General features: G+C 31.4%; 1 protein-coding gene across 3 annotated transcripts in view; it reads left to right on the top strand.

Moving 5' to 3' along the window:
• Positions 1-12,045, top strand: part of Sarm (sterile alpha and armadillo motif) — a 390,671-nt gene extending 378,626 nt beyond the window's left edge. For all 3 annotated transcript variants that reach the window (XM_089594455.1, XM_089594454.1, XM_089594456.1), the window contains one exon: positions 11,794-12,045. In XM_089594455.1, the coding sequence (XP_089450581.1) occupies positions 11,794-11,959 (166 nt within the window). In that variant the 3' untranslated portion in view covers positions 11,960-12,045. The remainder of the gene's footprint in view (positions 1-11,793) is intronic.
• The last annotated feature ends 917 nt before the right edge of the window (positions 12,046-12,962 follow it).

Here is a 12,962-nt window from a genome sequence, read left to right as displayed (position 1 = left end):
GTGAGGTAGTTTTTGTGGTAAGCGATTGCAACGATTTTTGCATTTTTCTTTATATATCAGTAAGATACTTTGGCACTACGTGTGTTGTTCACCAATTCATGAGTGACTTCGAAGAATCAGTGCTAAAACGATCCGTGTCAAAAGTAAAGTTTACATGACAGTTCAGCAAAAAACTGTGGCAATAGCAGCAGCCATGACTCTGTCATCTTTTTCCAGCCAGGAGATAGCGATGTGCATGTCATATTGTGTGTTCTACTGGTGTATCACTCTTACAAAACGTGAACCTATTCGACGCATGGTTAAGTATATGCAACTGACTAATCGTAATTGAGAGAATGCTTTCTTATACATATATGAGCTTCTAACAAGTCATCTTTTTGTAGTGTTCCACAACGGCAGACATTTCTAGTACTGCATCGCTGTATTACTATAAATATATATGGTATCATCATAGGCATCATGAAAAAGTCTGGAAAAATTCGATTCATGTGAATTATGTACTTACTTTTGGCTCATTACAACGCATTTTCTCCTACTTTGCTTTTTACTCTCTCTATCGTGATACGGTAACTTTCAGTTATTTCAATTAGTAAAGTGGTTATAACAGGAGTATAGCTAAAATGTACGAACGTTACTGATTGGCTTGGTATTGTTGGTGGCTAATGGGGGAAATGACTGTTAGAAAATAAATAAATTAGAATTCACGCGCGCAGTGCTGGAGCACTAGGCCATAAGTATGCGTGAAAGCTATCGAGTCGTGTGATTGATATATGTATATTGGATGATAATACGTATGATCAGTGAACGGGTAACCATTGCTGTGTCAAGGTATCCAATTTAATAAGAAATATAAGGTAACTAGCAGCCCCCCGTCTTGGCTTCGCCCGAGACTTACTAAATGGAACACCTTAGTGTGTTGACATGTAATGTAAAACGTTTTCAGTTAGAAATTTTACATTTATTCCTGACACTTCTCAGAACAAAAATCTTCTTATTAAAAGCATAGTTGTTCGCAATCCATACCGTTTATTTGGTCGAATAGTAAGCTGTAAAAATTAAAAGAAATATAATTATGCTGAAATGTACCGTGGTAATCTAAACTTAGATGGCCCTTAAAAGGACCGATGAGATTAATGGTTAAGTAGGGAACGTAAATGCTTACATTGGCCCTGAAAAGGGCCTGTGGTAAAATTTCCAGTCATTCCTTATTATTATTCTTGATGATGGAGAGCCAGCTGCGGGCAGCTTTACTCTCACCCTCAGAGTCTCTGACGTGGACAGCGACCGTATATGAGGGAGGTACGCCACTGATAAAAAAATATCTCGTCTTTGGGTTGTTCCCCGGATCACCAACCGCTCATCGTTAGTCGGGAAAATGTGAGGATGCCGTTGGAGATACGACCACTGAGAAGGAAGCCGTTATGGATGCGCATGCCCTTCAGGGCTAGTTTCCCTGGCTCACATTTGGAGTATGAAATTCTCTGACGGCACCAGGCCAGATTGTGGTACGGCCTAATGACTCTGAAGTGTTGGAGCAGGATGTGTTCTGGCTAGACACGTCTCCTGGTACTCCGCCAGAGACGTCATCGGTTAGAATAAATTTTTTATTGGTTGCACTAGTCAATCCTAGAAGTTCAGGGTGGAAGTAGACCTAGATCATTTGCCCATTGGAGAAGAGCGTCATCGGTAACCGGGGTACCCAGGTGCACGACGATCATCTACATTCTCGATACAGCTTGATGAACTGCTGGTAGACGAATGCAGAAATTTCTTTGACGCTGCGGCCTATTATAACCATACTTATTCAATTCTCTTGCAGGTAGCTTCGATTTTATGTCGATTCCACCTAGTGGATCCTACTGAACTAAAGTGAAAAGCTGGCGTATTTTTGCAAAACTTTGAGCTTATTTATTGCTATTGTTATTAAATTTTTTAAGATAAAAACCATACTAAAACCATCTAGGAAGTGTCAAGAATCGGTATGCAAAATTTCAGCAAAATCGGTTCAGTAGTTTTCGCGGTTAGCGATTACAACGGTTTTAGCGACTTTGCTTTATATATTAATAACATAAGATAATATATTTGAGTCTGTTATTAAACATATTTTAAATTATTTATTTTCCCAGGCTCATTTATTTTTAACAATTACAAGTGAAGCAGTGATGTGTATAATACTTATAGGTGTGAATCTGTGTTCTCCTTTCTACCATTTTTTTTACTTATGCGATCCCTGAAATTGATGTCTTCGGATAAACTTTCCTTAAACCTACTCTACAATCAAGTTACAGTAGCGCTACTTGCATTTCTTTCTTTCGTTCTCCCTCTTTTTCCTAGTAAGTTGTTTATTATAATATCTTACTCTCTCTCTTTCTTAGTATGTTGCACATAGTTACTTGCTATTTTCTCTCCTCCCGTCGTACGATCTCACGTACACTAATATGTAACATTGACTCCATCAAAGCAACATACTTATAATGTTATAGAGTACCTATAATTTTACTCCACATCACTTTCTTTCTCTCTCTCTCTCTCTGTCTGTCTCCCTCTCTCTGTCTGTCTCTCTCTCTATCTTATTTCAAGATTTTACATGTCCTCCTCACCCGTTGCACCACCTTCTTTATTCAGGATTCAGGTAATCTTAGGTGGTGGAAATCGAGGGGTAGTCCTCCTACTTCCCAGTTCATGTACGCTGTCATAGCGGCTCCATTCAAAAACTCTCACCAAATGGTAAGGGTTTGTTGTGACAGGCTACTGCTTCGCAATAATTACTCTTGAACTTTTAAATAGCGAAAAACAAGTGTTTTCCTTGGTGCATGTACAAATATATAGTTTATTATAATCCAGTCTTTGAAGTCATATTTTAAATGTTACGGAAAAAAATTGGACATGAAATCTTGAGAATAACGAAAATAAAGTAAATGTAAATCGAAATGCTTAGTTTAAGACTTCTTAAGTTTTAGTCATCGAAAATAATTTTATTATCAAGTTGGTGGCTAATCCTGCATGATTAAAAAAGGTCTGTTCTTTAAATTAAACAGTGCTGTTAACAGCGTGTAATATTAGCTACAGGTATTTTTTGGCTCTCACTATCCACAACAAACAGCACGTAGCGTCGGTAGCTTTCAGTCGTTCAGTCATAGAGCGCCTGCCTTTCGCCACTAGAGCTTGGATTCAATACTTCATTCCATCACTTTTTCGTGGGTACCTTTATGGTAATTTTTATATGTTATGCCCACTGTGAAATATCCTACGTAGCTAGTATAATACTCATACCGTACCACGCCACATGCTTATAATAAAGAGCAACGGTGTTATGATTATACTTAGTTAAAGTATGGTCTTAACTATTTTTGTAAAATGTCGTTTGTAGATTTCTTAGTATTCAACCCAAAAGCTTTATTAATTTGTTCTATGTATTTGACTTACAAGTTGTAATTTAAATAATATGAATACAGTCGATTGTGCTATTTTTTTTATTCAGCCAAATAAGAACAATTTACTTACTTGCACAAAATTTGTTAAATCACACTAACAAGTTTGAATATTAATCGTATAACTGATAACTAACTTACACTTGTTATTGCTTAATACTGCTCCGAGTTCCCCAGTGCTTCTTGCAGTATTCATCAGTGGTCCCTTAAACTACACGAATGAGTTCGTGGCCGAAAAAGAAGTCGTTTCGGTTTCTGCTCTCCTTGTTATCGCTGAAACTACTTCTGCCAGGCCTGTTCCGCTGTACCTTGTTCTTTTGCATAGTCCGAGACTATCGATGTCCTTGAAATACACCTAAGTTGACTTTAACAGCACGTTATGCCTTGCGTGTACAATATACTCGCGGGACGTGGGAGTTAACAGTTGACTAAAACCTTAGAAATCATCAGCAATAAAAAAAAGAATCAAATACAAATTTAAGTGTGACGTTTCAGTGTACAAATTTTCCAATAAATCTTTCTAAAAACTTTTATTTCAGAATATTTTTCTTCTTTTACTTATGTACAAAAATTATTTCTGAACAAAGTGAAAATTAATATGTTGAATACAAAATTTCAATATAATCTGGTTTTACTATGTACCATAGTTGTAACGGATTATTTTGTAAAGTCAGAAGTCCTCTTGTTTATTTAAATATTTTATTGTTGCGAGTTATTGTTGCTAAGCTTTGATTCCGCCGTTACGGGTGATGTGTTACCGTAACGTAGGCCGTGTGCAAGGTGACCAAAGAGGGTTTTCCAAGGCCACGCTTTTCAAGTTTTAGAGATTACGTCATGAGGAGTTAAAGGGATTTTCTCATGGGTGGAAGGCCACAGGTATTTGCTTAGCAACGATGAAATTGTTTTGCGTTCAACTATTTGTTTATCGAGTAGCTAAAGAACGATGCTTTTTTGTCTTATCATGCGCTCGTCTGACTAAAGAATTAAAAAGAAGTGAGACGTCGTCAAGATCTCGTCTGACCTGTTTTTCAGTAAAAAACCTCACGTTGTGATCGATTGTTGTAATCTTTTGTACAAATAAAACTTCTTGTTAACTTTCAAAGTTTCGTTTTTGTGCGCTAACAATAGTTATTTTTGTAATATGGAGAGTATGTCTCAGCTTTTCTAAAAAATGTAGTGATTTTTTTTATATTTATAACACTTTTTCTAACACTAGTTTTCTCAGTGCATGAGAAAATACAGTTACACATTTAATTTTCAAGATGCGGAAACTTTAGACATTGGAACGAATAGACAAGAAAGTTCAATATCAGAAATACTACACATTTATTTTACGATACACACTATTATTAAAAAAAATTCTCGGGCCCTCAGCAATATTTAGGAGTCTCCAATAGATGAATTAACATAGTAAAATTTTTCTAGTGTCAAACGTATACGTTGCGTTTGTGTTTGTTACGGTCACTTTGTATGAACTGTCGCTATCAATTTATATAAGTGTTATTCAATGCTATGTCCTTACAAGATAAGATGAAATTTTCGTTTTGGTTCATAATTTGTACATTTTAATATTTTTATCACGTTAGGCATGACAATTTTTTACAATAAATTATACAGTTTTTGTGATTATATGAATTGTTATTTTTTCGTCTGTATATTATAATAATGTTAGCTTCACGAGGTTAAAATCAAAACCAAAAATACGTTAACCAACATTTGTAATATCTTAAAGTTTGTCTGGTCCTTCCTCTGCAGCTCTTAACACATTATATACCTATGCACAAAAATCTATAATTCTTTTACATTTCAACATGTAAGTTTACTATATGAAAAATGACTATTACTATAAAATGGAAATTGAGTTAAAAGAGAAAAGAGATACTTAATGATTTAAAAGAAAAGACTAGTTATGCAATCATTGTGGATCGTTATTATCAATAAAAAATTCATCATAATAGAGATGCTATAGGTCAGGTGCAAGTTCGCTTTGCCTCATGGCTAAGTAATAAGTCATTGCGATAAAAGGATAACACAGAAGTAATGTTTAACACTGCAAGCAATTGTTTATTCTTACATGAAACCTTTATTGCTGTATTAGTGATATTTTATTCAAAGTCCTCATCTACTCTTTTTTTCAAATAATTTTTTTTAGCTCATTAGGATGTTCGTTCAATACTCATGCACAAAACTGTTTCTCATTGATTGACGAGTTATTTAGATCATCCATGGCCAAACATACAAAAAACAGTCCAACAGATACCTAGGGAAGGCCAAAGATTATACTTTAAGACTACTTACAGCATGCTTTAAATAAATAAAAAAAGATTTATCTAAAAATAACGTAAATAAGGATTTGTTCAGCAAAGTTTTAACATAACAATAAAGTTTTATTTAAGAATAAAAAGTTGTTTCTCATGACAAGCATTGACGTTAAATGTTTTTTTTCCATCGCAATGGCTCAATAATTTAACAAAGAGGGTACTGATGTTAACTTTCACCTGGCTTGAGGACTGAGAATTGTTATTGACATTAATTGATTTAAAAAAAAGGACAATAGCTGTGCATGTCAGAAAATAATTATGTTAACGTGTAGCCACTCAAATAATCAAATGTAAAATGAATACCTTTTTTTACTATGAGCTTTTTTATAATTGATTTTTAAGTATATGAAGAACAACCTAATTCTTCACTTTAAAAAAATTCCGATAGCTGATTTATAAAAAACATCCAAATTAAAATAAGTTTCATTTTCAAGGACATAAGAGTCTTCATACTTGTAGAAAAACTACACTATTTTGAATTTTTAGTTAACACAGCTTACAAAAATCACATTATTCTTTAAGTGATGTTTTCAGATCACGCGATAATTGTTAGGAAATCTTATAATATGTTACGTGACTATTTACGTCACATTATTCGTTTTTGTGAAGAAGCCATTTTAAATTCTTTCTATTGACTAAATTAAATTGTATTCTACTCAGGAAAAATTTTTTGCTGTTCTCAAAAAATTTCCATTTCAATTGACTTATTACAAAAGGTGCAACTGTACTTTGAGAAAAAAAGCATTTTGGCTCATCGTATACTATATTGCTTAAATCAGTTTTGCAATATTTTTGGTAAAATTTTTTGCATAAATAATTAAACTTTAATAAGAAGTGATTTCACATATTTTATATGTTTCAAGAAATCATATTAAACAAAAATAGTTTTATAAATGATAATTTAACGAAAAAAAGCCGTAAAGAAGAGGGAAACCTCTAATTCTTATAAATTTGTGAAGTTGGAGTAGTATGAGACATCAAGTCTATCAGAAAACATTAAGAAATCGGATTATGGATAATATATTCAGTGTAATATTTTTGTTTGGGAAAAATTATTTATTTCAAGATCAGATGAAAAAAAACTGATTGCTTGATGTTTTTTGAAATAGAAAAGTCTAAGTGATGTCTTTTTCAACCATATCTTACTTGCCATGTAGTTAGAATATTAAGGTCATAAACTTAAGTACATAGTCTGCGTTGACATCATATATGTTACATTAAATGAACTTTAACCTTCGATTAGCCTACGAACAAAGATTATGTTGCTGTCTTATAACTTTTTATGCCGTAGCTTATTAAGATTCTTGCCGTGAAATATACCAGTTATAATGAAAAAAGAAGAAAAAAAAATCACTGAGTATTTTATTGTAAAGGAAAATACTAGGTTCAAATAATAATTAAGGAATAAAAGATGAAAATTTTTTTTCTTGAAACGCAACCTCTAGTACATCTAAAATTAGCATTTTTTTAGTGCATAATATACAATAATTTAAAATTTGGATATGATTTGCTCGTTTTGTCTATAAATTTGAATTCAAAGACTAAACATTTTTATGGTAATTATCCTCAGCTGTTTATTTTAATTTACTACAATATACTATGTGAACACTAGTCGTTCAAAGTAGACTGACTTTGAATAGTGTTGAGCACTGTATTCAAGAAAATACGGGATTAAAGCAAAGTGGTTGCAAAAGCAAAGAGTAAAAATTGTTAAAACAATTATATTTTTAAAACAGAGTTACAAAGGAATGAATGCAATATAAATTACCATGCAGTGGCCAAAAAAAAAACAATGTTATAATTGGTGAAGTCTAGAGTATTCGTAAAAATTCAGGCAGACAGGCGTGAACTACCGCTTGGCCGAAAAATGAATAATTAGCTGCTGTCTTGACTATAAGATTGCAGACTATCTGTATAATCTACTAAACTTAGACAAGTAGTGAGTCCCTAGTCCTACCTGATTTATACTAACGTGCATACCAAGAAGCAGGTTGGTCTATTGATTAATAAGCATTTTCCTACCACAATATTTAAAAACTTAGAAAAGGAACTTTAATATTAAAAAGGTTTAAAGTATAACAGAAATGAGAAAGTAACACTTAAGTTTATGTCTTTAACAGCTTCATAAAATTAATTGCTTAGTGCATAGAATTATACATATAAATTGGTGTTATCTTGCGTTAATTTTTATTAATTCACTTCTGAAGGGAATCTGTCAAAAAAATAGATCTTTTATAATCATACAATATAGACATAACTATCCTAGTATAATTCAGTGAAGTACTATTAAAAACAGTCAATGGACCTTTATTTACTGAATTCTTGCTAGTTTTAAAATTATTTATTATTTGTTGAAATATACTGATTTACAAAGTATTCAAAACGTCTAAAATAGTTTTCTTAGTTACAAATTTAGAACTTTTTTTTTGGATCAAGTATTGAAGACATGTAATAATGTAATGTATTTAAGTTTTCAGAAAAACATGCTTTTGAAAAAAGCAAGATCCTGCCAATTGTCAGCTTTATTATTAATTTTTATATACGTTTGCTTGTAGAGATGAAAGTTATTACCAAACAGGGAGTCACTGTTTGGTATTGACTGCAGTGGACTGTATTTTGTGGGTTGTGTGGTTGAGATTTCACAGCTTGGGAAGTGATTTAGATACGGTCAGTGAATAATTACTCTTGGTGTACCCAAGAGTAAGCAAAGCAGCAGTAATATAAGAGCATAATCTTTTAGTTAAATAAGTATGTTATAAACTATTCATTAAAAGACTATGTTACAAACGTTAAAGTGTGGTTTAATGTAAAAGGCGTTGCTCGTCAAGCTTTCTTACATATTACAGTAAAATTGCTTCAGCTTTAAATGTTGTAGGCAGATTGTTACAAAACTATTTCGTAAGATAGTGCACAACCATATGTATGTATGTGTATTTAGAGAAGTAAATATATATGTGAAGTTAATACGAAGCAACTCAAGAATTAAAAAGGGAACTTGAGAGAAGATAAACATTGCTGTTAATATTTGTTTATCTTTGTTTGTATTTTACGTAGTAGTAATTGCAGAACATGTAACTGAAATAAAAACACAAATGTAAAGATATAGCGATCAGTAATAAAACTAAAGTTCTCTGAAATCCTAAAAACTCACAGATTTTAAAAAACGTAACTTTTGAATACTAAAAATTTCTCTCAAACCAGCAATACGCAATATTAAATGAAAAATATATTAAATAGTACAAAAAAAATGATTTTTTGGCAATGATTTTTTAAGTTTGAGCCTTAAATTTACGTATAATCGAGATAAATTATTTATCTGATGTACTATATAAGGATTGTCCATCTGTTGTCTGGGGGAGTGAGTAAGAATGACGATTCATCTAAGTTAAACACTCTGTCTGGTTCCAAGTTTAGCAAGTTTTTTTTTTCTAAATTATCGTATACGTTTGCAAACCAGCTGTTTAAATCGTCTTCTGTTACAGAAGCCCGTGTTGACGTTAGATTTTGTATAATATATATGCTTAGATGAGAATGACGTGACATAAATGCCGAATACCAATGTTTACCAGATTGGTTGTCTTAGAACGGATTTTTCTTTTTTTTAAATTAAAAATTTTTGGGTGCCACCAAAGAGACAACCCTTGGTGATCGGCAAATCTCTGTCAGTACCATAAAAGATCCATTTTACTAGATCATCCTCTTCTTTCGTACTCAATACAGTAGGTGGACCTTTCCTGACGAAAAGCGTTCAAAGTTTGTGTAAGCTCCAGTACGGTGCATTTACATTCATTTTTTTTGTCTTGTTTTTTGAGACTCCTTCTTTGACAGCTTTTTGCGTTTGGTCTGCGCGATAAACCATTAGTTATTTTCTTAACTTCAGCTTTTTTTAGCCCTTACAAAAATAATAAATAAATAAGTCACACTTAGTAAACAAAACAAAAGTTCAAATTAAGGTTAGAATACTTACATACTAAGAGACTAGCTTCGCAAGGTATTTTATGACATAACAACATTTTGAAAACACATGACTAGACAATTTAAATACTATTGTAAAAAAGCAACACATCACTTATGCATACTGTAATAATTACAAAATAACAGCATTGTATTACTTGTCATAAGCGAGTGTCAGATAAGGTTGGTCCAGTTTTGGTGCTAGAAAAATTTAAGGCAGCTAAAATGGACCGCATGCCGTGTGGTACCTTTTTAGATCTATGTTTCAAAAAAGGAATTAAATCGGACCACTTTTTTTTTAAATAAATGATTTTTTTCAAGTCATTTCTAATCTGATTTGTTATTTTAGACAGACCTTAAGTATAAACAAAAAAAAGCCTTGGTGAATTTTACAAAACTAATTTTTTGTTAAGTATGCTTTTCATGTGCACTGATGAATTTTGACGCTTCATACTGTTTATTTCAACTAATAGCTTTTAACAATGTTTTTTATAATTAAAAAAAAATAAAATTAATGACGTGAAGATATCTTTGGGCGATTGAAAACTCCAGAAACCTTCTCAAATTTTTTTATTGGGTAAAAGCAAAGTGTATTCGTAGATATAATTAATTTTGGACTTGTGGTTCACTAATTGTCCCAAATGTTGTAGTGGTCCACTGTTGAGTCTTTTACGTTACTGTAGTCATAAAAAAGTTGAAAAAAGTTGTAGATTTAAAAAAAAAAAGTTCAGCTATCTGTATGCGAGGAACTACAGACAGCTACTTCGTCAAATTACACACATAACTCACAGCTTATGCGAGTCTGCAAGTTACTTGTAAAAGTGCATGTATCGTCTCTACATTTAGTTAAACTTGTTAATATTAAATACGTCTCATAAATCAAAGTACCCTGAGCACTTACGTATCAATGGATTACAGTTTGATTAATTTTTAAAACCCAAATTTCTTATTGACAAGATGCAACCGAAATAAAACGCCAAATTACTTTATATATTTTCTTCCTAATAATTTATCATGAAAACTATGACAGTGAAACATTTTAGAGTAACTCAAATGATTACACACAAATACATTTTAAATCATAATCTTACTATCCATAGTTATGTATTTATTATTCTCTATTTTTTTTGCTTAAAAGCTGATGAAAATAACTATTTATTAATAGTAATCTAAAACAGCGCTAAGAACACTGTTGCATCATCTGTTCCGGACCGTAAAATGAAAATTTTTTGTTATAATTTTAATGCAACTTTTAAACACTGCATGATAATGCTTCGTATAAAAAATTTGTTATTTTTTTAAGACAGATTTTTAGATTTCAAAAACTAAAGAAGAAAAACAATTTTTTTTCATTTAAAACGAATTTTTCGCCCATAAAGCCATTTTGTTGCCTCAAAGACTTCAAATTGCTATTATGCTACAAAAATGCCTTATAATTGCCAACACAAGTATCAACTGAGCATAGAAAGTATAAGTATGTAATAATTCTGTAATTCACTTTGCTTCAAGGTTACTTTATTGGATTGTTTTAAATTAATTAATAATTTTTTTATTTGGTAGATGAGGAAAGAAACTTAATTGTAACATTCGTCAATCATAAAACAGTATTGATTTAGAGAATAATAATAGGATGAAAAAATTCTTACTAAAATAATGAAATGTATTTAATATATAACAGGACAATTACTCATAATCGAAACCGTTCTGTAAAACTGGTAACATTCGAATTGTTGCTTCTTAGTCGAGAATTGAAAGTTACCTTTGCTGATCGTTCATGCATAGTACAACAGTGACAAAATAACATTTTTTGCCTCAATTGTTAAAGGCTTAAACCAATAACCCCTAAAAAAACTAAAAAACTGATCATATTAACGATACTAAAACTGCTTGATGTCGTAATTCTCTATCGGATTGCCGCTTCCGCCCAACTAATTTTAAATCAGTTTTTTTGAGCTAAGACGAGATTACAAATTAAGAAATGATAAGGAAATTAGAATCTTGTATTTCAGTATTAAAACTGTTTATCGTAAGACCACCTAAAATTTATTTTTAATACAATATAATTGTATATAATTTTACTATTTCAGGTTTATGCGAGGAGAGATTCCTGTAAAATGCGACCCAGCAAACTGTGCACGTAGCACAAACTCTAAAGAAGTTACTCCTGGAACTCCTGGAACTGCAAATATACGTCAACCTCCTAGTTACCAGCGAATGCAAAGTAATGAGAGTCGGAACAGTGACAAAGATTAAACTATTTGATTCTGTAACATATCAAAAAGTTGGAGAATCGAACACATCCTGTAGTTCTGACTGTTTGTTTATAATTTTATGACGAAGAAAACTCAATATTAAAAAAAATCTTATTTTTTATATTATATTTCATAGTATTCTTTAAAAAAACGTTTAAATAAATAAAACTCTTTTTAAAAGAATTATTCACACTCTGTAGACTAATTTGAAAAAGTTCACTTCTTTTTCGTTAAACACATTATCTAAATGAACTCTTATTTTGATGTTTCAGGTATGAAAAAACCACATTACCTTGTGGATAAAATTCTTATTTATTATTTATGCAAAATTATTTTAGTATTTTTATAAATTTTTTATTTTTAAAAATAATTCTTACAAAAAAAAACCAAAATGCTTTTTTTCTAACAATAAGTAGAGAGTTCAGTTTTTATCTGGGATGTCATGTTTCATCTTGCATTACAAGGAAATGTTATATCTTTCTTTTATATTACGTGGTACACTTATCAATATCTTCTTAATACTGGTACAAATATCTTATTAATCATTTATTACACTGAAAATTTTTTTCACTTTCGACTTTTGCATGGTGATGTTTATTGTTTTCACAGATTATTACGCGAACATTGTTAAATAATCAATATAGTTTATAAAACGATATAGCTGAAAAATTCCATTTTAGTTAGGAATTGTGTTAGCATTATGAATGAACATAGTTATACTTCAATTAGCTATGCCAATATGACTGATAATAAGTAGTTGTATTATACAACATCGTATTTATAAGCAAAATGGCGGTCACAGCAACTCTAATGATACTTTGGGATGATGCTTGAACTATGAAAAATTATACTGCCAGATGATGCAACATTTACTTGAGCACTTTAAGTTACATTAGAATTGTGATTTTGTTGTAAAAAATCATAAGTATTATAGTTTCTGATATGATAAAACTAAACACATGATGACACTCATTTCAGTAGAGAAGAAAGATATGGCTAGCGAT

This window comes from Copidosoma floridanum, unplaced genomic scaffold (genome assembly GCF_036245765.1).
Source record: "Copidosoma floridanum isolate Cflo_tuat_1 unplaced genomic scaffold, Cflo_Japanese_pri ptg000021l, whole genome shotgun sequence".
Taxonomy (NCBI): Eukaryota; Metazoa; Arthropoda; class Insecta; order Hymenoptera; family Encyrtidae; genus Copidosoma; species Copidosoma floridanum.
Note: the sequence above shows the minus strand (reverse complement) of the source record. Positions and strands in the feature narration are given on the sequence as shown.